Source organism: Vicia villosa, linkage group LG2 (assembly GCF_029867415.1).
Source record: "Vicia villosa cultivar HV-30 ecotype Madison, WI linkage group LG2, Vvil1.0, whole genome shotgun sequence".
Lineage (NCBI taxonomy): Eukaryota > Viridiplantae > Streptophyta > Magnoliopsida > Fabales > Fabaceae > Vicia > Vicia villosa.
Window position 1 is genome coordinate 168,691,427 of NC_081181.1, and position 27,451 is coordinate 168,718,877.

A 27,451-nucleotide genomic window follows, 5' to 3' on the forward strand; every position below is an offset into this window, starting at 1 on the left:
AATGATTACTGTGAAAATAATATTACATTTGCTTGTGTGTTATGAAGATTAAAGTTTCATAATAATTTTTTTTAAGTTTCATAATAATTAATAATACAACTCATGCTAAGACACTTTTTCTCTTTCTATTTAAATAAATAAAAATTGGGAGTGTGAGAAGTTTTGTGTGTAGATAGAGATGGTAATAGCCAATTTTTTTATTTTTTTATTTTTTTATATTAGAATAAAAATACTACCATCTCAAACCGTGTGTAGGACAAAATCCAACTTCCTTTCCTTAGATCTTAATTCCTTAACTAAGAAGTGTTCCATAGATTTTCTTTCCTCTTGTTCTCCCTTAGACAAGTCACATCTACAAAAATTCTAACTACTCGTCATCATGCCATCCCTTCCTTGCAACTTCATATCCTAAAATTGATGTCTTTCTTGAAATGGCCACATTCACATACCTTGTTGGCCTAAGATACCTCTTTCTTCAACTTCAACCAAATCATTCAATTCAATCTTCTTTACTCCTACACCACAACCCCACCTTCCTAATCTCATTCATCAAATTCAAGTCCCCATCTCAACCCTAAAAAAAAAAACTCATCATCCTGTCTTCATCCTTATAAACTATTCAAACATAAAACTACGACTAAATTTCAATAAAACATCGGTAAACTGCGAGCTATCACGTCTAAACTACGAGTTGCGACATTTCAGTTGAACAAATTTCTTATCATATGATCAATTTTTATTGACTCTAAACCCTACAAGTTCACTCTACTATTTAACCATAATCAAATCAAATTAATAAGTTGATAAGGTAACCATATTTTCATCATTATCATAAGATTGAAATATTTTTTATGAGTTAATATTTTTGTCTTCTAGTGTAACACCAAGCAACAACAAACAATTTCGTGTCACCAAACCCAACATTATAGTCAACAAACTCACAAACAAAATGATGAAAAAACTAAAACACAGATTAAACACAACCCTTAGCATAAGAGGATTGAAAAAACCAAAATCCTCCAAATCCAAACCCTATAAAACCTATGAAACCGAAACCTCATCAACACAACAACCACCACAATTAACACCACCATTCCAATCACCACCACCATTTCAATCACCATCTTCAACAATGCATCATCAAATCATCAAAAACAAACCTTTTCAATTCCCACAGACTCATTCATCTGTTCTCCCTGACCCCTCCAATTTCTTCTCTCCAAATCTGCTATCCACACCCCTCCCCACAAACTCTTTCTTCCAAAACTTTGTTCTCAAAAATGGTGACCAACCTGAATACATTCATCCATATCTCATCAAATCATCAAATTCATCACTTTCTCTTTCATACCCTTCTCGTTTCTTCAACTCTTCTTTCATATACCAGGTTTTCAACCCTGATCTAACTATCTCCTCCATAGAAAAAACTGATCTTTATTCAAATTCCAATCATAAAATCTCTTCTTACAATGATCTCAGTGTTACTTTGGATATTCCTTCTTCAAATCTGCGTTTTTTTCTTGTCAGGGGAAGTCCCTTTTTGACTTTCTCTGTAACACAACCAACCCCTCTTTCAATCACTACAATCCATGCCATTCTCTCTTTTACTTCCAATGATTCTCTTACGAAACACACTTTCAGCTTTAACAATGGTCAAACATGGATTCTGTATGCTTCTTCACCTATCAGGTTGAGTCATGGTGTTTCTGATATCACTTCTGAAGCATTTTCTGGCATAATTCGGATTGCTTTGTTGCCTGATTCTGATTTGAGGCATGAGGATATTCTTGACAGGTTTAGTTCTTGTTACCCTCTGTGTGGTGATGCTGTATTTGCAAAACCATTTTGTGTTGAGTATAGATGGGAGAATAGAGGTTGGGGTGATTTGTTATTGCTAGCACACCCTCTTCATCTTCAGCTTTTATCTGAGAATGGTTATAATAATGTTACTGTTTTGAATGATTTTAAGTATAAAAGCATTGATGGAGACCTTGTTGGTGTTGTTGGTGATTCATGGATTTTGAAAACTGATCCTGTTTCTGTAACTTGGCATTCTACCAAGGGTGTTAAAGAAGAATCTCATGATGAAATTGTTTCGGTTCTTTTGAGAGATGTTGAAGATTTGAATGCTTCTGCAATAGCAACAAAATCTTCTTACTTTTACGGTAAATTGATTGCTAGGGCTGCTAGGTTAGCATTGATAGCTGAAGAGGTTTGTTTCCTTGATGTGATTCCGAAAATAAGAAAGTTTTTGAAGGAAACCATTGAGCCTTGGCTTGATGGAACTTTTAATGGAAATGGATTTCTCTATGATAAAAAATGGGGAGGTATTATAACCAAACAAGGCTCTACTGATACCGGTGCTGATTTCGGGTTCGGTATTTATAATGATCACCATTATCATTTAGGATACTTTCTCTATGGAATTGCGGTGCTTGCAAAGATTGATCCAATTTGGGGTAGAAAGTATAAGCCTCAAGCTTATTCACTCATGGCAGATTTTATGACCTTGAGTAGAAATCCGAACTCGAGTTACGCACGTTTAAGGTGTTTCGATCTTTTTAAATTGCATTCATGGGCTGGAGGGTTAACCGAGTTTGGAGATGGAAGAAATCAAGAGAGTACTAGTGAAGCTGTGAATGCGTATTATTCAGCAGCTTTGATGGGTTTGGCGTACGGTGACACTCATCTCGTTGCAGTAGGATCGACACTTACATCATTGGAAATTCATGCAGCTCAAACGTGGTGGCATGTAAAAAGCGGAGATAATGTTTACGACGAAGATTTTGAGAAAGAGAATAAGGTAGTTGGTGTTCTTTGGGCTAACAAGAGAGACAGTGGACTGTGGTTTGCTCCTGCTGCATGGAAAGAGTGTAGGCTCGGGATTCAACTCTTACCGTTGCTTCCTATTTCTGAAATCCTGTTTTCAAATGTCGATTTTGTGAGGGAACTTGTGGAGTGGACATTGCCTGCTTTGACAAGAGAAGGTGTTGGAGAAGGGTGGAAAGGTTTTGTGTATGCATTGCAAGGAATTTATGATAATGAAAGTGGATTGCAGAAGATAAGAAGTTTGAATGGTTTTGACGATGGAAACTCATTGACGAATCTCTTATGGTGGATTCATAGTAGAGGTAATGAAGATGAGGAGTTTGGTCATCATGGAAAACATTGCTGGTTTGGTCATTACTGTCATTAGGATTTATGTATTGTTTAATGATTTCAACTATTTAGTTGAAAATAGTTATAATAAAATTCATGCATTGTTATGTAATTAACAAATGTTGGTCTCTTATTATTTCATTGTGAATAAAGTGTGTTGTGTTTGCTTTTTAATTCATTCTGTGTTGCTTTATGCTGTCTAAAGTCATCGACAACAACGATATAGAACAAAAACAACCCAGCCTTATCCCACTAAGTGGGATCGATTACATGGATCAACTCCATGATTTTCTATTAATAGTTTATCCAAGTCATAGAAATTCGACAAAGCTTTACATTCGGTGTCGATAGCCTAACACAACCCTCTCTTTTTATCCGGGTTTGGAACCGGCTATGCACAAATCAAAACTACACTAAAATCCCTTTATTTAAAATCAAAATTATCTAACCTTGTTATGTAATACCTATAATAACAGAAACGGTAAGAAATTTTTATATGCTAGAAGTCATATATTAAGGTCAACAATCAAGTTTATAAGAAAGTTGGAAATTGGTGGATACATTGCACCAATGCATTGTAACAAAAAAAAAAGTTTATACTTCATGATCCAAAATCCTAAAGTACAATTTCTTTTGTAACGGATGAATCACCGACACTTCAAATTGAAGGCGTGTTTGGTTTCTAGTTGTTTGTGTCTTACATGACATCGACACATATGGTTATATTCAAATATTTCATTTTTTTTCAAATTATTATCACCATTAACGTGTCAGTGGTGTATTTAATATCTTAGTCTGAATCCATGCTTTATAGTTGGGATGCTTTTGTGCACTAAAACAGAAAATATTTTCCAATCATCTATTTTATGATGTTTTAATCAGATTATTGATTCTGGTTGATTCAGATTATATATTTTAATGTCATCTATTTTGATCATGCCAAGCCCTGGTTCTTGTCTTAAAAATAATCACAAACTTATATTTCAAATACTAGCTTTTGTCTTCAATCTATTTTCTTACAAAAGAAGATTTGATGTTGAGACTTTTTGCAGAAGCACACAAGGAATAAAAGATGAGGATGTTTATAGAATATTTGAAAGTTAACTTTTCCATAAAAATGGAAGAATAAGAAAACAACATTCTTAAAACTACAAAAAGATATATTTTTTCAAACAAGTAACCTCATAATATGCTAAACAGTTTCTTCATGTCATCTCTTCCTTGAACATTCAAGTACAGAAACAGATTTTCTTTCCTAGATTCTTTTTCTTAGGACTATATTTTCATGTTTTTGTTGTGAAATGCATAACTCATAAAGATCCTTTCCTTTCATTTTGTTCAATCAATTCCTTTCTTCATACAATTCCAAATTCTTTTCTTTTATGCTTAACTTTTATCTTCACTATAAAACACATTAACCAACCTTTCTATTTCTCTCCAACTAACTTTAACTGTCACATCCAAATCCAAACTACTTTGTCATATTCGAACTCACCATGCTGAAAAAACTTGGCAAAACTTTCAAAGGAAAACAACGGCTAAGACCAAGACCAACCCTTCTACCTCCACCTCCACCTCCACCTCCTCCTCCTCCTCCACCACCACCTCCACCTCCACCTCCACCTCCACCACCACCTCCTCCTCCTCCACCACCACCACCACAACAACCACCTCCTCCACCTCCACCTCCACCGCCTCCTCCTCCAAAGCAACCAACAAATACTCCTTTTCGCTTTCCTCAAGTCAACTCCACTGTTCTGCCTGACCCCTCAAACTTTTTCTCTCCAAACCTTCTCTCGTCACCACTCCCTACAAACTCTTTCTTCCAAAACTTTGTTCTGAAAAATGGAGACACGCCTGAGTATATTCACCCTTACCTCATCAAATCCTCAAACTCCTCCCTCTCCCTCTCTTATCCTTCTTGCACCTCCAACTCTTCTTTCATAGCCCAAATATTCAACCCTGATATAACCATTTCCGCCTCCACGAAAACCAACCAAGATTCACATCAAAACCATGTGATCTCCTCCTTTAGTGATCTCAGTGTCACTTTGGACATTCCCTCGTCTAATCTACGATTCTTCCTTGTAAGAGGAAGCCCTTTCGTGACAGCATCAGTGACCGGTAAAACGCCACTTTCCATCACCACCATTCATTCCATCCTTTCATTCTCGTCTAATAACTCCCTAACCAAGCACACCTTGAAACTCGACAATGACCAAACATGGCTCATATACACATCCTCCCCAAGTACATTCAATCATAGTCTTTCTGAGATTACCTCCGAAAGCTATTCTGGCATAATAAGGATGGCAGTATTGCCTGATTCTGATCCTAAGTACGAGGTAATCCTAAACCGGTTCAGTTCTTGTTACCCTACTTCTGGTAATGCAACATTCACCAAACCATTCTGCGTTGAATATAAATGGGAGAAGAAAGGTTGGGGAGAGTTGTTAATCCTTGCTCATCCAGTTCATCTTCAACTTTTAACTACAGGTGATGATTGTGATGTAACTGTGCTTCATGATTTGAAGTATAGAAGCATCGACGGCGAGCTCGTTGGTGTTGTTGGAGACTCATGGCAATTGAAAACTCATCCTGTTTCTGTTACATGGCATTCAACCAAAGGTATCAAAGAAGAATTCTATGAGGAAATTTGCTCAGCACTTTCAAACGACGTGGATGCTTTAAGTCCCTTAGGAACAGCCACAACGACATCATGCTACTTTTATGGAAAATTGATAGCACGAACAGCAAGGTTGGCATTGATAGCTGAAGAAGTGAATGACCTTGATTCCATACCGGCTATCAATAAGTCCTTAAAAGAAATGACCGAGCCATGGTTGAACGGAACTTTTAATGGAAATGGTTTTCTCTATGATGGTAAATGGGGAGGAATTGTTACCAAACAAAGTTCAACTGATTCCGGTGCAGATTTTGGATTTGGCATTTACAGCGATCATCATTATAATTTAGGATACTTTCTCTACGGAATCGCAGTGCTTGCTAAGATTGATCCGTCTTGGGGAAGAAAATATAAACCTCAAGCCTATTCACTTATGGCAGATTTCATGAACTTAGGTAGAAGATCATCATCAAACTCAAATTATACGCGTTTAAGATGTTTCGATCTCTACAAGTTTCATTCTTGGGCTGGAGGGTTAATCGAATTCGCAGACGGAAGAAACCAAGAGAGTACTAGTGAAGCTGTGAATGCATACTATGCCGCAGCATTGATGGGAATGGCGTACGGTGACACACAACTCATCTCAACCGGATCAACACTTGCAGCGCTTGAAATCCATGCAGCTCAAATGTGGTGGCATGTGAAAGGAGGAGATAAACTGTATGTTGAAGAATTTTCCAAAGAGAACAAAGTGGTGAGTGTTGTTTGGTCTAATAAGAGAGATAGTGGACTATGGTTTGCACCTTCTCAATGGAGAGAATGTAGGCTTGGCATTCAGGTTTTACCGCTGTTGCCGATTACGGAGGCATTGTTCTCTGATGTTGGTTATGTGAAGGAGCTTGTGGAGTGGACATTGCCTAATTTGAATAGGAAAGGTGTTAGTGAAGGGTGGAAAGGTTTTATATATGCTATGGAAGGGACTTATGATAAAGAAAGTGCATTGCTAAAGGTGAGAGGATTGAAAGGTTTTGATGATGGTAATTCAATGAGTAATTTGTTGTGGTGGATTCATAGTAGAGGTTATGGTGAGGAGGAGGAGTTTGATCATGGAAAACACTGCTGGTTTGGCCATTATTGCCATTAAGTTGGAAATGGTTTGGCTGTTATTTGAGTGGTTAAACTATGATTCGTACTGGTGTGGTTTTTAAAATATTGGCTAAGTATGTAAAATATATGGATTTGTGTGTTTAATTTTTTGTTGAGTTATTTGATATTAGTTGAAGAGAATGTGAGGTTTGTTATTTGATATTATTCAAAGAAAATGTGGGGTTTGTTCAATTATTTTTACATAGATTCCTTATAATGCACTCTTTATTTAAATTTTCAAATGGTGGATTTTTTTCTTGGCTTTTGTTCAACATTTACCATCAAGTTGCTTCTGATGACTCAATTTTTTATTGGTACAACTTTGAAATTGAATGGTTGGATTTTTTTTTTTAATGATAGACAAATTGAATTTACTAGTGACTCGTTGTCAAAACATTAAGCTCAAGATGTGAAAGTTTAGCATCATAGGTGATGTTTAGTTACAATGGAAAAATAAAGTAAAGAAAAATTAATTATTATATATTAGAAATTATAATATTAATAATTATTATTTTTTAAATGTAGTACTATATTAATAATAGTAATTTATTTAGGAAAATAAAAAACTCATTTAAATAAATCTAATAATTATCCTATTAAGTCAGCTGATATATGTGCGAAAATTTCAATTATGAATATATTTGTTAGAATTGCATATCTCAAGTATACATCTCACAAATTTTAAATTGAATCCATTAATGAATACTCACAATTGTGTGAGTTTTTAATGATTAATATAACTTTGTCCGAAAAAAAAAGTTTTATTTATGTTTATAAAGATATTACAAAAGAAAGAAATAATATTTAGAAGACTATGTTCTAATTTAATAGAGGTGTAGTTTAAAAATATCATTAGCAGTGTGAAAATTTATAAATAGTCATAAAAAATGATTGAATATAAAATGTGAGTCTTACAATTGAGGAAACAATAAATACATAAAAATTATATTTGTTAAAAATAAATAAGTTATAAGTTTTACATAAAAAGTTAAATTGAAAAATATATGATATTTTAAATTAAATTTTAAAAAATAAAACACCTTAGTTTAAATTTTAAAAAATCACACTTAGAGAAGAAGTGAATAGTGTGTTGAAAATTAGGTAGCAGAAAGAACCAAAATGGGGGAAGAGAAAGAAGATCCACAGAAACTGAAGCGATTAGCGGCGGATTCTTACGATTGCGACAACGACTCTCGATGGCCCGATTACTGGGCCAACGTTCTCATCCCTCCGCGTATGTCTTCTCGCTCCGACGTCGTTTCCCACTTCAAACGCAAATTCTATCAACGCTATGTTATAACTAACTATCACACGTGCTAACGCTATGTTCCTTCCAAACTATCACACGTACGGTACATCCATGTCCCATCTCCCCAAACTCAACCCTTTCAAACACCCCTTTCCCTCTATCACCAAATCCTTCTCGTTGAACCCGGTCCACTTCTCCCTCAAAAAACCCGGTTCACTCCCATTCTCCTCAACAACCGGAATTCTATCCTTCTGCGCCGCCACTAAAAACCTCCGTTTAGGAAAAACAATTCACGCTTCAATCCTCATCAATGGATTCAGCAAACCCGCTCTCAATTCCCTCATCAACATGTACTCCAAATGTAACCGAATCGAAACCGCGAGGTATTTGTTTGAGTCTTCTCATAATCATTTACTGGATGATGTTTCTTGGAATTCAATTATTAATGGTTATGTTAGGTTAAGTAGTAAGACTAGTTGTAGTGAGGCTTTTAAGCTTTTAGTTAGAATGCATCGATTTGGATTTGGTTTTAGCGATTATACTTTGAGTAGTGTGCTTACCGCTTGTTGTTATGTTGATGATAGTTTTTTTGGGAAATTGATTCATGGATTTGGAATTAAGCTTGCTTTGGATTTGAATGTTGTGGTTGGAACTGGTTTAGTTGATATGTATGCCAAAACCGGATGTTTATCGGATGCTGTTAGGGTTTTTGAGAGGTTTGATTGGAAGAATGATTTTATGTATAATGCTATGATTGCTGGGTTTTTGCATGACAAGAGTGGTGTGTGTTATGGAAATGCACGGGAAGCGCTTGGTGTTTTTAGGGAGATGAGGAGGGAGGGATTGAAGTGTTCGAAGTTTACGTTCTCGAGTATTGTGAAGGCGTGTGTTGGTGTTGGAGATTTTGAGGTTGGGAGACAGATTCATGGTCAGGTTTTTAAGCATGGTCTACAGGTTGATGAGTTTGTTTGCAGTTCGTTGGTGGAGTTGTACTCGTTTTTTGGTTCAATTGGAGATGGATTGAGGTGTTTTGAGATGACGCGTAAATTAGATGTTGTCTTGTGGACGTCGGTGATTGCAGGCTGTGTTCGGAATGGACGGTTTGAAAATGCTTTGTCTTTGTTCTATCGATTTTTGGCTAACGGGAGAAAATTGGATGAGTTCATTGTATCATGTGTGATTGGTGCTTGTGCCGATATGGCTGCCGCAAGGACTGGAGAGCAGATCCAGGGTTATGCATTGAAATTTGGTGTTGCAAATTTTACCATTGTTAAAAACTCACAGATTTGCATGTATACTAAGGCTGGGGACATAGATTCCGCTCGGATCACCTTTCAAGAGACAGAAAATCCTGATGTGGTGTCATGGTCTGTGTTGATTTGCAGCTATGCACAACATGGTTTAACTAACGAAGCTCTTAGACTTTTTGAGTCGATGACTATCTCTGGGATTGAGCCGAACCAGGTCACATTACTTGGAGTCCTAACTGCTTGTAGCCATAGAGGTTTCGTTCACGAAGGATTAAGGTACTACAAAACCATGAAGAAAGATTATGGCATTGCTGCTAATGTAAAGCACGGTGCTTGCATTGTTGACCTCTTAGGCCGTGCTGGAAGGCTAGAGGAAGCTCAGAGATTTATTATGGATTCCGGTTTTGAGGATGACCCAGTATTGTGGCGGGCCTTGCTCGGTGCTTGCAAGATCCATAAGGATACTGACATGGGAAAGTGTATTGCTGACAGAGTAATAGAGCTTGAACCTCATGAAGCAGCGTCTTATGTGCTTCTTTACAACATCTATAATGATGTGGGGGAAAAGAAACATGCTTTAGAGGTTCGGAAGCTCATGCAAGATCGAGGAATTAAAAAGGAACCTGGTATAAGTTGGATTGAGGTAGGAAATACAGTTCATACGTTTTTGGTGGATGATCGTTCTCATCCAATGAGTGAACTGATTTATTCAAGGTTGGGAGAAATGTTGGTAAAGATAAAGAAAATTAGCTTCCACGATGAGAAGCTTCCTTTGGGCATCTCTGAAACAAAACAAAGTGGTGCCATCAAAATGAACCACCATAGTGAAAAGTTAGCCGTAACTTTCGGATTTATATCTTTACCAAAATCAGCACCAGTGAGGGTGATGAAGAACTTGAGGGTTTGCTCTGATTGCCATACAACAATGAAACACATCTCCAATGTGGAGAAGAGAGAAATAGTTCTTCGAGATTCTATTCGTTTCCATCATTTCAAAGACGGTTTATGTTCTTGTAAAGATTATTGGTAACAAAAAAATCATTTCCGTTGATAGCATATTTTTTACAAAATATTTGGCTAATTAATTGAAGGAACATATTACCAAGCTCCTAAGCCATTATTCTCAAATCTCCTCTGCAAGACAAGATTGATTTCTAATGAAGAAAGGTATTTATGTTTCTTTATTGTTGTTTAGTTTTGTTCAATTATTCAGTTATTTTTGTATTTCTAATAAGTGTTAATAATGAATACATTGACAGGCATTAAAAAAAAAAATACAATTTGTAAGGTGAGGGGTGTCCTCCTACATAAACTCTTTTCACGCTCTATTTGTAACTAATGCGAGACTTTGATTCTCTTAATACCCCTTATTTGCTGCATTAGTTCTACAGACATATTTCTAAATTACTTTGCATATTGTGCAGATAGCCGGGTTTTTTTTTTATCTCAACACACTCATATAAAGAACAGAGCCAAGGTACTGAGCTCATTACTAATGTAAGTTGTGCTTGTCTTGTTTTATGTTTCTTATACAGTGCTTCTTATTGTGATGGCTAGTATCTAGTGCTTGACAGACATGTGAAACTTGTACATAAAAATATAGAATGAATTTGAAAACAAGATTACAGAGCTGAGTGTAACAGGTGGTTGAACACAATAAGCCATGTACATATCAGTGATGTCTTCACTAACTTCGGAAATTGGTTGTAACTATTGGATACCGAACAGGATCCTGATCTTGTGGTAGAACCGATGTCTTTTGGCAGTTTATCTCAGCCACCACGGCCGACGCCTACGCCCTCATCATCATCAGCACCACCCCGGTCAAATGAACAAGCTCGTGCTAGAAGCACTGGTGAATATTATATTTCTGCTAATTTCATATTTTTTTAATTGATTAAAGAGCTTGTGATGGATGGAGCACACCTTGGTTATCATATTCATTTGGTTTATGTTTCACGCTGTGTTGAGTCTACTATATCCGTTGGATTTTTATGCAGGATCGACTAATAGAACTTCTGGGACATCTGCAACTGCGGGTTCTAATCCAACTCCTCTGCGTTGGGATCGACAAACAATTCTATTCTCTGTTAATGCTTGGGTAAAGTCTTTTCACTGTTGATCATAACTTCCCACATAACATATTCTGGTTAAGATATGCCCTATTGGCGTATTGACAGTTTTGATTACTGTATTTGACTCTTTGTTTCTTCAGTTCTACTCTCACTTTTGTTTCTGATAACTTGATGATATTGTATTTATATTCTAATTCTAAAATATCTTTGTTCTTAAGAATTGTACATGTCAATTATATGCTGGTATGCAACTGCTGATTGTACTTGTTTTGATCACTATTCAGATTTCCATGTTGAGCACTTGTTATGATGGAAAGAGAGATGTAAATTTTAATTAGGGAGAATCCATTGAAATTTTTAATTTGGCAAATATACATGATAAATGATTCTTTCTATTTATGTTCTGAGTCACTTTTGTTGTTATCCATGAGGTGTCAAACTCAGTGGTAACGCAACATAATACAAACATTCATGTACTGGCAGGTTTGTTTCAATTTGATCTACACATATACATGCCGAGTTTTTTTTTATTGGTTTGAGTAATTTTAGTTGGATCTATTAAACTCCTTTCCACTCATGCGTCTGAAATTATCTCTATTGCTTGGTTAGGCAAACCATATTTAATTTGCTAGGCGGAAATATCTATAATCTGCTTGATACCTAAATCGCTGTAAGACTTGTGTTTCCAAAGAGTGTTTGGAAGAATTTATTTGCATTTGTACAAATATTCCGAAGAAAAACTTACAAGAAATGTCTTATGGTATGACCAGAAGCTGTTTTCATAAACCCTTTAATATACCTTAGACAAATTATTTCTTCAGGTCTTATACCAAGTTTACCTTTATTCACTTGTTAATCATAGAAATAGGTTTATATACAGGCTTTCATATGATAAGTGTTTATTGAATTAGCGTTTATTTAGCAAGTATTTAATGAAGTTGTCTATCTAAATATCTCCTTAATATGAATCCATTGCATAAATGTTTGAGAATAGAATAGAAAGTAAAACAAGAATTCAGGTGAGAAGTCACCTTAATAGATGAAAATTTTCTTCGCAACTACATGTTCATATTGAAGTTACCAATTTTATTTTTTTTTTTTTTTTGGTATCAATGAGCATTGTCCTTACTATAATATACATCAAGAAAAAAAACTTATTTGTGCTGATAGAATTCTCCTCACAAGTTAAATATTTAGATCCTTTATTGCCGCTGCACGGTGCAACAAGTTGTAGAGCTGTTTGATTTTGCGAGAGAAATATTTTTTTTCTCTTAATCTATCGGTTCTACAGGACGTTGTACTGTGCAGCAGCTCTAGATGATCCCATACATAACCTCTAATTTGAATTAGTAAAGTATTACCTCAGACATCCTGCAGCTCTAGATGATCCCATACATATTTAATTTATGAGTTTTGTCTTTCATCCTGCAGCTTTTGAAGCTCATGTATCACGTTCCTGTTACTGCTGCATACCATCAGAGTGTTTGGGCTAAAATTGGGAGGACGGTTCTTGAAGACTCCTCTATATGCAGTTCAAAGATGGTGGCTAAGGTAGAAGTTTGGCTAAAGTTGTTATTTTTTAATTTGAACAACACCAAGAGACATTTTTGTGTTTTCACCTCCAAATACAAATTGGTTACAGTGAACTGTAGTAGATATTGGGATGAATAATGATTTAGTTGTTACTGACTATTTGATTAAGTATTGTATGCATAATTACACTAGGTTTATTCCTATTAACCAATCATATCTGATAAACAATCTTTTTTTCAAATTGCTCTCTCTAAAAGCTGCACATTTGCAAGTTGCAAGGAAATGAGGAATTTACAAATCAATTGAACCATAAAGTTGGGTCTATGTACTTTTGTAAACATTGTTTGATTTCATTTTTATTTTTTAGAATAAACAATTTAACATTTTAATAAAAATGTGAGACTTTTGAAATGACTTATTATGATAGACAAAAGATGATTGCTAGTTAGGGATGATGCATTTCATGAAATAATTAAGTTGAGTACTTTGCTAAAAAAAACTACAATGAGGAGTAGCCCTGTCACCCTGTGTAGGGTTGTTCGAGTAATTAGGATGTTTAAGTGTGTTTAGCCTCTGCTCTCGTAGGATTTTGATGTGAGAGGCTCTCTGTTTTATGGAGAATTGGAGATCTCCACCTATGCAACTTGCAAATTCGGAAAACCATTTTGTGTTGAGTATAGATGGGAGAATAGAGGTTGGGGTGATTTGTTATTGCTAGCACACCCTCTTCATCTTTGGCTTTTATCTGAGAATGATTATAATATTGTTACTGTTTTGAATGATTTTAAGTATAAAAGCATTGACGGAGACCTTGTTGATGTTGTTGGTGATTCATGGATTTTGAAAACTGATCCTGTTTCTGTTACTTGGCATTCTAACAAGGGTGTTAAAGAAGAATCTCATGATGAAATTGTTTCGGTTCTTTTTGAGAGATGTTGAAGATTTGAATGCTTCTGCAATAGCAACGAAATCTTCTTACTTTTACGGTAAATTGATTGCTAGGGCTGCTAGGTTAGCATTGATAGCTGAAGAGGTTTGTTTCCTTGATGTGATTCCGAAAATAAGAAAGTTTTTGAAGGAAACCATTGAGCCTTGGCTTGATGGAACTTTTGATGGAAATGGTTTTCTTTATGATAAAAAATGGGGAGGTATTGTAACCAAACAAGGCTCTACTGATACCGGTGCTGATTATGGATTCGGAATTTATAATGATCATCATTATCATTTGGGATACTTTCTCTATGGAATTGCTGTGCTTGCTAAGATTGATCCAATTTGGGGTAGAAAGTTTAAGCCTCAAGCTTATTCACTCATGGCAGATTTTATGACCTTGAGTAGAAATCCAAACTCGAATTACACGCGTTTAAGGTGTTTCGATCTATTTAGATTGCATTCGTGGGCTGGAGGGTTAACCGAGTTTTGAGATGGAAGAAATCAAGAGAGCACTAGTGAAGCTGTGAATGCGTATTATTCAGCAGCTTTGATGGGATTGGCGTACGGTGACACTCATCTCGTTGCAATTGGATCGACGCTTACATCATTGGAAATTCACGCGGCTCAAACTTGGTGGCAGGTAAAAAGCGGAGATAATATTTACGGCGAAAATTTTGAGAAAGAGAATAAGGTAGTTGGTGTTCTTTGGGCTAACAAGAGAGACAGTGAACTGTGGTTTGCTCCTGCTGCATGGAAAGAGTGTCAACTCGGGATTCAACTCTTGCCGTTGCTTCCTATTTCTGAAATTCTTTTTTCAAATGTCGATTTTGTGAGGGAACTTGTGGAATGGACATTGCCTGCTTTGAAAAGAGAAGGTGTTGGAGAAGGATGGAAAGGGTTTGTGTATGCATTGCAAGGAATTTATGATAATGAACATGGATTGAAAAATATAAGAAGCTTGAATGGTTTTGATGATGGAAACTCATTGACGAATCTCTTGTGGTGGATTCATAGCAGAGGTAATGAAGATGAGGAGTTTGGTCATCATGGAAAACATTGCTGGGTTGGTCATTATTGTCATTAGATGTATTGTTTAATGATTTCAACTATTTAGTTGAAAATAGTTATAATAAAATTCATGCATTGTATGTAATTAACAAATGTTGTGTTCTTATTATTTCATTGTGAATAAAGTGTGTCGTGTTTGCTTTTGAATTCATTCTGAGTTTGCTTTATACTTTTTGGCATTTGCAATATATAATATAAGAAAATAAGTGGCTTTGGTTTTTACAAAATTACCCTTTCTTACTTTTTGTACACCTATTAAAATTGTTGGTTTTTTGGTCTATCCACACAATTGTTCATTATATCTTAATATTTTATTCACCTATTTTTGTACCCTTCCTTACTTTTTGTACCCTTCCTTACTTTTTGTACACCTATTTTCACCATTATTTCTCTCTCTTCACCTTTTTAGTTTTCTACCTTAATCTCTCTATACTCCATTTACTCTTTAAAAAAATGGTATTTATGATCCCCAAAATTTTAATAAAAAATAATATAAGGGAAAAAATTATTATTGATCTAAATATTTTTGTATACAAAAATTTACTATTCATTCATATATTTTTGTAAATGATACATAAACATAAATAATATATGTATCAGAAAAATCTATTATTGATTTAAATACTTTTATATAAGAAAAATATTATTTATGATTAAAAAAAAATTTATTCAAAAATGGTATATAGGAAAAAATCTATTATTTATATAAATATTTTTTATCCGAAAATTTACTATTCACTCAAATATTTTTATAAAAGATATCTAAACAAAAATAATATTTATATACGGAAAAAATTTATTATTGATCTAAATATTTTTATATACGGAAAATGATATTTATGATCCAAAAATTTTTATTCAAAAATGGTATACGGGAAAAAAATTTATTATTGATCTAAATATTTTTATATACGAAAATTTACTATTGATATAGATATTTTTGTAAACATTACTTAAACATAAATAATATTTGTATACGGGAAAAATCTATAATTGATCTAAATATTTTTCTATATGAAAAATGGTGTTTATGATCCCAAAAAGTTTAATTCAAAAATGATATGCGGGAAAAAATTTATTATGGATCTAAATATTTTTATATACGAACATTTACTATTGATCCAGATATATTTATAAACGATACCTAAACATAAATAACATTGTATACGGGAAAAAATCTATAATTGACCTAAATATTTTTCTATATGAAAAATAGTATTTATGATCCAAGAAAATTTAATTCAAAAATGGTATACGGGAAAAGATCTATTATTGATCTAAATATTTTTATATACAAAAATTTACTATTGATCCAGATATATTTATAAACGATGCCTAAACATAAATAATATTGTATACGGAAAAAAATCTATAATTGACCTAAATATTTTTCTATATGAAAAATAGTATATTTATGATCCAAAAAAATTTAATTCAAAAATGGTATACGGGAAAAAATCTATTAATGATCTAAATATTTTTATATACAAAAATTTAATATTGATTCAGATATTTTAGTAAACGATACCTAAACATAAATAATATTTGTCTACGGGAAAAAAAATTTATTGATCTAAATATTTTTCTATATGAAAAATGGTACTTATGATTCAAAAATTTTAATTCAAAAATGGTATACAGGAAAAAGTCTATTATTGATTTAAATATTTTCATATAAAAAAATTTACTATTGATTCATATATTTTTGCAAATGATAATGAACATAAATAATATTTAAATACGGGAAAAATCTATTTTTGATCTAAATATTTTTATATACGAAAAATGGAATTTATGATCCAAAAAAAATTTATTCAAAAATGATATACGGGAAAAAATATATTATTGATCTAAATATTTTTTTATACGTAAATTTACTATTCATTCAAATATTTTTATAAATGATACCTAAACAAAAATAATATTTGTATATGGTATATGAGAAAGAAATCTATTTGTATATTTGTATTTGTATTAGGTATTTAGATCCATAAAAAAATTTATTCAAAAATGGTATATGAGAAAAAATCTATTATTGATCTAAATATTTTTATATACAAAAATTTACAATTTATCCAAATATTTTTGTAAATGATACCTAAACATAAATAATATTTGAATACGGGAAAAAATATATTCTTGTCTACATATTTATATATAAGAAAGATGAGATTTATGATTCAAATATTTATGATCCAAGAATGATATAAGAGGAAAAAAATTATTATTGATTTAAATATTTTGATATACGAAAAATTTATTATTGATGTAAATATTTTTTCATTTTAAATATTCTATTTAAAATAAATATATTATGTAAATAAATGCGTGTATCAGACCAAAATCCGTGCGTATGCACGGGTTTGTTACTAGTTTAAGAGTAAAGGTAATGGTAATGCATGCTATCTGAAGTCATTGACAACAATTATATAGAGAATATTATATAAGTGAAGCACGGACACACCGAAAACATGACACCAACACAGACACATCGACACTAGTAATAATTTTAAAAAATAAATACATTAAACATAATCACAAATGTCGGTGTCAATTTCAAATGCGGACACATCTTTTTTTCAAAAATGTCGGTGTTGCATACACACAAAAACCAAAATTATCTATTCTTGATATGTAATACCTATAATTACATAAACATGAAGAGGTTTTTTACTATCTATTCTTGATATGTAATACCTATAATTACATAAACATGAAGAGGTTTTTTTTTTGCTGTCATGCATTAGTCATCTGGAAAATTGGTGATACATTGCACCGATGATATTTTGACAAGAAAAAATTGTACTTCATGATCCAAAATCCTAAAGTATAACTTCTGAAAATCTATATAGGAGTGACACTTCAAATTAAATGTTTGATCTCTAACACTCACGAATACTGACGCATGTCGTTATTTTCAAATATTTCACCTTTTCAAATTATTATCAAATATTTCACCTTTTCAAATTATTATCAGCGATAACGAGTGTCAGTTGTGTCTAGTATCCGTGAAACGTGTGTCAGTGTTGTATCTTGTATTCATGTCAGTATTCATCTATCCATGCTTTATATAGTAAGGATGCATTATGCACAAAGACAGAAAATATTTTTCAGTGAATTAGATGTTGGCTTCAATTCAGTACTGGTTTTTATATATTGTGCCACAAGCCACTCAATAGAAGTTTGAAAATTTCAAAATAATAACTATTGTCTTAAATCTATTTTCTAACAAAAGAAGATTTGACGTTGAGATTTTTTGCAGAAGCACACAAGGTTTTATATGTGCAATGGAAGGGACTTATGGTAAAGAAAGTGCATTGCTAAAGGTGAGAGGATTGAAAGGTTTTGAAGATGGTAATTCAATGAGTAATTTGTTGTGGTGGATTCATAGTAGAGATTATGGTGAGGAGGAGGAGTTTGATCATGGAAAACATTGTTGGTTTGGCCATTATTGCCATTGAGTTGGAAATGGTTTGGCCGTTATTTAAGCGGTTGAATCATGATTCGAAGGTTTCTTCGATTCGATCTCCGGTTTTTTTAAATATTGGATAAGTGTGTAAAATATATGACTTTGTGTGTTTAATGTTTTATTTTGAGATATTTGATATTAGTTGAAGAGAATGTGACGTTTGTTACTTTTGGGTGGAAAATAATTTATTTAAGAATATTATATGATTTTATAGACATTTAAAAGCCAACTTCAATTTATTTAAATTGTTTACTTATAATACACTCCTTTATTTAAATTTTCAAATGATGATGTTTTTCTTGGTTCCTTATCAACATTTACCATCGGTTGCTTCTGATGGCTCAATATTTTATTGGTACCACCATTTGAAATTGAATGGTTGGATTTTTTTTATTTTTTATTATGATAGACAAATTGAATTTACTAGTGACTCATTGCCAAAACATTTTTTTTATTATGATAGACAAATTGAATTTACTAATGACTCATTGCAAAAACATTAAGCTCAAGATGTGAAAGTTTAGCATCATAGGTGATGTTTAGTTACAATGGAAAAATAAAGTAAGAAAAAAATTAGTATTATATTAGAAATTAAAATACTACTAATTATTATTTTTTAAATATACTATATTAATAATAGTAACTTGTTTTTTTGGTAGCAATAATAGTAACTTATTTAGGAATATAAAAACTTAATTTGTTAAAGTATAATAATTGTCCTCTTAAACCAACTTAATTGCTAGATGCGCAAGAATATCAAATATAAATGTGAGTTTGAATGGACACATTATACATCTTACAAATTTTACATTGAATCTATTAATAAGGAACCAACTTTATATATGACTTTTAAGGATTATCATAACTTTGTTTGCAAAGAAAAAAAAATATTTTATTTGTGTTCTATAATAAAGATATTATAGAAGAAAGAAATAATATTGAGAAGACTATTTTCTAATTTAATAGAGGTATAGTTAAAAAAAATCATTAGCAATGTGGAAATTTATAAACAGTCATATAAAAAAATGAATATAAAATGTGAGTTTTACAATTAAGGGAAAAATAAATACTTAAAAATTACATTTTGTTAAAAATAAATAAGTTATAAGTTTTACATAAAAAGTTAAATCGAAAAATATATGATATACGACTACGGAATAAGTTTTACATAAATCGAAAAATTTATAAGTAAGTGCGGCTACGGAATAAAATAACGTTAAACAAAATAAACAGTGCTTCCGGAAGTATATATACGGAAGCACGAGAGTAATTTAGTCAATTCAATGGTAATTCGTAAGAGAGTCGTGAGGGTGAGATGAAAAATTGTCTTTTTTATTTATTTAATAAATCACCTTAACTTATGTTAATATTAGATGTGAATCATTAGATTAACTAAGAAGATCCCTAATTAACCCCCCGCTGGCAAACGACACATGGTTTTGCGTTTAAAAAGAACAGAAAAATATTCCCCCACTTGCGTAGAAAAATCAGAGTGAGAGAAGAAGTGAATAGTGTGTTGAAAATTAGGTAGCAGAAACAACAAAAATGGGGGAAGAGAAAGAAGATCCTCAGAAACTCAAGCGATTGGCGGCGGATTCATACGATTACGACAACGACTCTCGATGGCCCGATTACTGGGCCAACGTTCTCATCCCTCCGCATATGTCCTCTCGCTCCGACGTCGTTTCACACTTCAAACGCAAATTCTATCAACGCTATGTTGTAAGCCTTCTTTTTGCCCTAATTAGGTCACCATAGCAGAGCACTAATTCATTCTTGTTTATTTTAAATTAGTATTACATTTATCTTCACTTCAAACTTAGTTAATAGAATTCCATATAAAGTTGTGTATATCAAAACAGTGCACAACTGTTTTTTCTTTATGAGATTTCGGTTGTGTTAGTTTTATTGTGAGTATTTTGGAGGGTTGCATATTGTGTATTTTATATCAGTGATGTCTTCACTAACTTCGGAAATTGGTTGTAACTATTGGATACCGAACAGGATCCTGATCTTGTGGTAGACCCGATGTCTTTTGGCAGTTCATCTCAGCCACCACGGCCGACACCTACCTCATCATCATCATCATCAGCACCACCGCGGTCAAATGATCAAGCTCGGGCAAGAAGCACTGGTGAATATTTTATTTCTGCTAATTTCATATTTTTAATTGAACAAAAAGCTTGTGATGGATGGAGCTCATCTTGGTTATCATATTCATTTGGTCTTTGTTTCACGCTGCACTGAGTCTTACTATATCCGTTGGATTTTTATGCAGGATCTACTAATAGAACTTCTGGGACATCTGCAACTGCGGGTTCTAATCCAACTCCTCTGCGTTGGGATCGACAAACAATTCTATTCTCTGTTAATGCTTGGGTAAAGTCTTATCACTGTTGATCATAACTTCCCACATAACATATTCTGGTTAAGATATGCCCTATTGGCGTATTGACAGTTTTGATTACTGTATTTGACTCTTTGTTTCTTCATTTCTACTCTCACTTTTGTTTCTGATCACTTGATGATATTTTATTTATATTCTAATTCTAAAAGATCTTTGTTCTTAAGAATTGTACATGTCAATTATATGCTGGTATGCAACTACTGATCATACTTGTTTTGATCACTATTCAAATTTCCATGTTGTGCACTTGTTATGGTGGAAAGTGAGATGTAAATTTTAATTTGGCAAATGTACATGATAAATGACTCTTTCTATTTATATTGAGTCACTTTTGTTGTTGTCCATGAGGTGTAAAACTCAGTGGTAAAAGTTTGACCTTATAAAGTTATAACCTCTAGGGACACTGTTCAAATCACCTCAGATACGGTTGAAAAATGTTTATTTAGTGCCAATTTAATATATATAATAATTTTTTAAAAATCAATTTACACTTCTGTTGCTGATGTTTTTATTTGAACATTTTCTGCAGGTGTTTGTTGTGGCTTTCCTTGCAGCTGTTCCAGTGATACCTAAGCATCTTTCTCATAGGGCTTATCGTCTTTCTTTTATGGGTACTACATGTTCTTCTCTATACTCATTGTACTCACAATATGGGGTAAGTTTTGGTGTTTGATTTTACATCTAACATTATCTTCTTGATGCTTTGGTTCATCTATCTTTAATATGTTGTATGTTATTTTGTGCAATTGCAGAAACCAAGAGCGTGGAATATGCAGGCCTTGCAAGTTTACTTTCAGTCGATAATTGCTTCAAAGGATTTTATATACTTTGTGTACTGCCTTACATTTGTTACATCGCATCTTTGCCTTAAATGTGAGTATTCCTTGGTCTAATCCCACCATATTCTTATTTGTTTTCTCCTGAAGGGATGTAATATTATCACTCCTTTTTGTCAATTCCCCATCATGTATTCAATAACACGTTTTAATTATGTTGCAGTTGCTTTGATCCCTATCTTATGTTGGTCATTTGAACACGTTGCCAAGTTCCTTAGACGTAATTTCAGTCGCTCTACCTTGTACAGGTAAAAATAGCGTCACAGTTTTATACTGAAATGTAGCGACCCACAAACTGTAATGTGTCTAAAAGAGACATCAGCACTCTCCTTAAGCATAGGAGTGTAACGCCCTCTATATATGTTTATCATCACATCTATAGGCGTTATAATTGTTTATTGTTAGTCATTTTTCTAGACTTCAACCTAGCTCAACTCCCAATAGTGGATTGCATGCAATTTTTGTTTGGGGACACTATTTTTTGGTATGCATCAAATATTAAATATCTAACCTAAGTAGTTTATATTTTGCTTGAATAGGAAGTACTTGGAAGAGCCTTGTGTTTGGGTGGAGTCAAACAATACTACTCTCAATATACTAACATCACACGCTGAGATTGGACTTGGATTCCTACTCATCATCTCGTTGTTCTCGTTAGTTTCTCAAACTTTTCCTTTCCAACTTTTTCCTTAATATTCCCGTGACATATCATTTTTCTATTGAAGTTGTTGTTTGCTTCATGTAACCTTTATTTTCGAACAACACTTGCAGGTGGCAACGCAACATAATACAAACATTCATGTACTGGCAGGTTTGTTTCAATTTGAACTATACATATACATGCCGAGTTTTTTTTTTATTGCTTTGAGTAATTTTAATTGGATATATTAAACTCCTTTCCACTCATGCGTCTGAAATTATCACTAGTGCTTGGTTAGGCAAACCATATTTAATTAGTTTGGTGGAAATATCTATAATCTGCTTGATACCTAAATCGCTAAAAGACTTGTGTTTTCGAAAGAGTGTTTGGAAGAATTTATTTGCATTTGTACAAATATTCTGTAGAAAAACTTACAAGAAATATCTTATGGTATGACCAGAAGCTGTTTTCATAAACCCTTTAATATACCTTAGACAAATTATTTTTTCAGGTCTTATACCAAGTTTACCTTTATTCACTTGTTAATCATAGAAATAGGTTTATATACAGGCTTTCATATGATAAGTGTTTATTGAATTAGCGATTATTTAGTAAGTATTTAATGAAGTTGTCTATCTAAATATCTCCTTAATATGATATCCATTGCATAAATGTTTGAGAATAGAATAGAAAGAAAAACAAAAAATCAGGTGAGAAGTCACCTTAATAGATGAAAATTTTCTTTGCAACTACATGTTCATGTTAAAGTTGCCAATTTTATTTTATTTTTTGGTATCAATGAGCATTGTCCTTACTATAATATACATCAAGAAAAAAAACTTATTTGTGCTGATAGAATTCTCCTCACAAGTTAAATATTTAGATCCTTTATTGCCGCTGCACGGTGCAACAAGTTGTAGGGCTGTTTGATTTTGCGAGAGAAATATTTTTTTTCTCTTAATCTATCGGTTCTACAGGACGTTGTACTGTGCAGCAGCTCTAGATGATCCCATACACAACCTCTAATTTGAATTAGTTAAGTATTACCTCAGACATACTGGCATTTATTTATGAGTTTTGTCTTTCATTCTGCAGCTTTTAAAGCTCATGTATCATGTTCCTGTTACTGCTGCATACCATCAGAGTGTTTGGGCTAAAATTGGGAGGACGATCAATCCACTCGTCCACCGTCATGCACCGTTCTTGAAGACTCCTCTATCTGCAGTTCAAAGATGGTGGCTAAGGTAGAAGTTTGGCTAAAGTTGTTATTTTTTAATTGGAACAACACCAAGTAGACATTTTTGTGTTTTCACCTCCAAATACAAATTGGTTACAGTGAACTGTAGTAGATATTGGGATGAATAATGATTTAGTTGTTATTGACTATTTGATTAAGTATTGTATGCATAATTACACTAGGTTTATTCCTATTAACCAATCATATCTGAGAAACAATTTTTTTTCAAATTGCTCTCTCTAAAAGCTGCACATTTGCAAGTTGCAAGAAAATGAGCAATTTACAAATCAATTGAACCATAAAGTTGGGTCTATGTATTTTTTAAACATTGTTTGATTTCATTTTTATTAGGGGGTTAGTTTTTCCACCCTTAGGGGTGCTCTCCCACCCTTAAGAAAAATCACGATTGTTCTTATCGTTCAGAGGTCTCCGGTCGCATTTAAAATCACACCAACAAAGATATTGCAAGTTAGATTCCTCTATTTTTATCCGAAAACATGTTCGGAGATGTCTCTCCCACCCTTAAGAAAAATCACGATTGTTCTTATCGTTCAGAGGTCTCCGGTCGCATTTAAAATCACACCAACAAAGATATTGCAAGTTAGATTCCTCTATTTTTATCCGAAAACATGTTCGGAGATGTATCTCTGAAAAGGGTTATCATATCATCTCTGTAAAGTGTTGTCATCCCTAAAATGTCATTCAAGCATATGGAAATAGATATATTGTCAAGCTTTGGAACCAAGTCAATGAATGAATGTATGAGGATGCTGTAAAACTGAGATCGGGAGTAGATGGGTCAAGCTTTGAATAGGTTTTTTTTTTTATGTTGAGCAAACCATGTCATGAAGGTGATTAATTTCACAATACAAATACAAATTTATGAATATTACACTTTATTATTACTTTTTCTTTAATTTATAATTAAGTTAAAATTTTAAATTATTGATTCACTTATAATATTATATTAGTATATATATGTCGTGTATATAAATTTAATATTACTTTAATATGAGATAAACTCTATGATTTTATATTTTAATTTTAAGTTTTGATATTATCTAGACAAAACGAGACAAGGTAAAAACTCAATTCTGACAACCTTTATTGTAATTCAAGATGTTTGTAAAACTTGGTAGGTAGTAGGGTAGAATGAATATGTGTGCTTAGTTGTCTTAGACCATTTACAATGGGGGTGTTGAAAAAATTATTCAATAGTTGAATAGGTGCAAGGTGTTGAATAAAGAGTTGAAAGTGATGTGGATTAATATGTGTTGAAAACATTCAACATGTTGAATGAGAAAGTGTGGACCCACATATATTACTTTGCAAATTTTATTGGTTATTGTGATTGTTTAAAATAGTGGGATTGAGTGTTGAATTTTACTAAACAAAACCATTGTAGTGGGTAAAAATTAAATGAATGTTGAATTATTATGTGGAAGAAAGAGAAGATGATGTGGAGAATAAAATGTGAAAAAAGAGGGTGTTGAATATGCAAACCATTGTACATAGCCTTAGACTATTTACAATGGTTTCCAAATTCAACACCCTACTTTTTCACTTTTTATACTCCACATCATCTTCTCTCTCTTCCACCTAATAATTCAACACACATTCAACTTTTACTCACTACAATAGTTTTGTTTAATAAAATTCAACACCCTACCCTACTACTTTTATTTCATATTCTTATTTTCTTTTATATTTTTGTTTTATGATTATATATTAAAATTAATTATATATTAATATTATTATCAATTGAAATTATGAAAAATGATGAATTTTAATATTACTAATTATATATTAATATTATTATCAATTGAAATTATGAAAAAAGTGGAATTTTTTGGTGTGTCCAAATCAAATGAAACAAATCTCTATTTATAGACAAAAAAAATGATGAATTTTGGTGAAAATAAAAATAAATAAAAAATTTATTTAATATATAAAATATATGACATTAAATAATTATCATGAAATAAAAATATAAACACTCACACAACCAATAATAATTTGCCAAAAATATTATGTGGCCCCACTAATTTCTCATTCAACATGTTGAATGTTTTCAACACTAAATAATTCACATCACTTTCAACATATGATTCAACACACCATTGTACCAATTCAACTATTGGAAAAAAAAATTCAACACCTCCATTGTAAATAGTCTTAGACTATGTTTAGTTATTCAACACCCTACTTTTTCACTTTTTATGTTTCACATCATCTTCTCTCTCTTCCACCTCATCATTCAACAGACATTCAAATTTTATCACTACAATGGTTTTGTTTAATAAAATTCAACACCCTACCCCACTACTTTTATTTCTTATTCTTATTTTCTTTTATATATTTATTTTTATGATTATATATTTCTACTTCTCAATTATCAATTGAAACTAAATTAAAATAATTAAGATTTAAATATTTGATTTTAATTTTTTTTTTAATTTTGTAGAATTTTGGGTGTTAAAAGGATTATTGTTGGGATCTATTTTACTACAAAGATGTCTAGAGCTACAAACAAGAATTTTTTGAAGGCTAAATAGAAAAAATTGAGAGAAAAAAGTGAATTTTTTGTGTGTGTCCAAATCAAATGAAACAAGTCTCTATTTATAGACAAAAAAATGATGAATTTTGGTGAAAATAAAAATAAATAAAAAATTGATTCAAGGGATTTTTTATGCACATAATTGTTGTATGATTCAAATATAATGATTTTACATCAAGGATATTTTTTTTCTTTTCCTTCTTCTTCTTTGCCTTATTATATCAGTAAAGTTGTATTTTTCGTTTAAAACTGTTTGTCTTGTCGTTAATAGATATTGGCTTTATCATCGTTTCTTCTTGTGGCGGCGTTCTACAATAAGGACGTTCCTGATCAAGAATTGTCCTTTGGCTATCCCTAATTCATCATTTGGCCTTGGATTATGAATGGTTTCTTAACCTAGCCACAATTTTCAGATCCTCCCACTTTAGTCTTAAAATCGTTGAGCTGAGTTAAGAAGCCCTTCGGCTAAGCTAGTTGTGTTTTTAGTATAAGACAAAGATTACTACTATCGATGTTTAAAGTTTAGAAAATGATATCGCTCAAATTCAAGTATTGAACCTCAAAATCACTTTGGAGACGCGGGTCTAAATGTTTGTAAAATTGTGATAGATGGTAGGATCAAATGAATAGGTGTGCTTAATTTCTTTTTGGTAAACCTTGAAGATCCTTTTATAAGGTGCTTTATTTAGTATCTCGAACATGGTCCTGTGAAACTTTTTCAGGTTTATATTTGACATCTTACTTTCTTTTCTTGCATTTTTTTTGCACATAATTGTTGTACGATCCGACTTTTATGATTTTCCATTAAGGATATTTTGAGTCTGTTTGGTAAAACAAATTTTTGAGCTTATAGCTTATAAGCTCAAATGACAATTTAGACCCGTTTGGTAACAATATTGTCATCACGAGCTTATAGCTTATTTTGCTAGCTTGTAGCTTATTTTTCAGACGCTATTTTAAATAGCGTTTTAGCTTATAGCTTATATTTTTTCTTCCTTTTTTATCCTTATTATTTTAACAAAAATTCACTTTATCCTTTATAATTTATTTTAATTTAAAATAAAATAATTATGTATTAAATAATTTTTATGTCATTTTACATTTATAAGTTAGTTGAACCGCTAATTTCACCAAACACTTCAATTAGCTTATCAGCTATCAGTCTCAACTATAAGCTATAAGTTATCAGTCATCAACCATAAGCTTTAAACTATCAACTAACTTATCAGTTAACCGTTATTTTTATCAAAAGACCCTTTACCTTAT

The 27,451-nt window shown here is 32.5% G+C and overlaps 4 protein-coding genes and 1 pseudogene across 4 annotated transcripts; all 5 read left to right on the forward strand.

Moving 5' to 3' along the window:
• Positions 1 to 401: 401 nt before the first annotated feature.
• LOC131652906 (glucan endo-1,3-beta-D-glucosidase 1-like) lies at positions 402 to 3,333 on the forward strand. The gene has a single exon (XM_058922897.1). The coding sequence runs from the start codon at positions 950 to 952 to the stop codon at positions 3,194 to 3,196; it is 2,247 nt and encodes a 748-aa protein (XP_058778880.1). The 5' UTR covers positions 402 to 949; the 3' UTR covers positions 3,197 to 3,333.
• A 1,252-nt stretch (positions 3,334 to 4,585) lies between these two features.
• LOC131647376 (ascus wall glucan endo-1,3-beta-D-glucosidase-like) lies at positions 4,586 to 7,123 on the forward strand. Its single transcript, XM_058917274.1, has one exon. It carries the CDS (start codon positions 4,656 to 4,658, stop codon positions 6,927 to 6,929), a length of 2,274 nt encoding a protein of 757 aa, XP_058773257.1. The 5' UTR covers positions 4,586 to 4,655; the 3' UTR covers positions 6,930 to 7,123.
• An 874-nt stretch (positions 7,124 to 7,997) lies between these two features.
• On the forward strand, positions 7,998 to 10,602 carry LOC131652907 (pentatricopeptide repeat-containing protein At3g13880-like). Its single transcript, XM_058922898.1, has one exon. The coding sequence runs from the start codon at positions 8,256 to 8,258 to the stop codon at positions 10,458 to 10,460; it is 2,205 nt and encodes a 734-aa protein (XP_058778881.1). The 5' UTR covers positions 7,998 to 8,255; the 3' UTR covers positions 10,461 to 10,602.
• LOC131652908 (glucan endo-1,3-beta-D-glucosidase ARB_01444-like) lies at positions 10,456 to 15,186 on the forward strand (annotated as a pseudogene).
• A 4,724-nt stretch (positions 15,187 to 19,910) lies between these two features.
• LOC131652910 (uncharacterized) lies at positions 19,911 to 23,825 on the forward strand. Its single transcript, XM_058922899.1, has 9 exons — positions 19,911 to 20,230; positions 20,513 to 20,642; positions 20,787 to 20,887; positions 21,445 to 21,570; positions 21,668 to 21,788; positions 21,915 to 21,999; positions 22,291 to 22,404; positions 22,523 to 22,562; positions 23,487 to 23,825. The coding sequence occupies exons 1-9, from the start codon at positions 20,054 to 20,056 to the stop codon at positions 23,637 to 23,639; spliced, it is 1,047 nt and encodes a 348-aa protein (XP_058778882.1). The 5' UTR covers positions 19,911 to 20,053; the 3' UTR covers positions 23,640 to 23,825.
• The last annotated feature ends 3,626 nt before the right edge of the window (positions 23,826 to 27,451 follow it).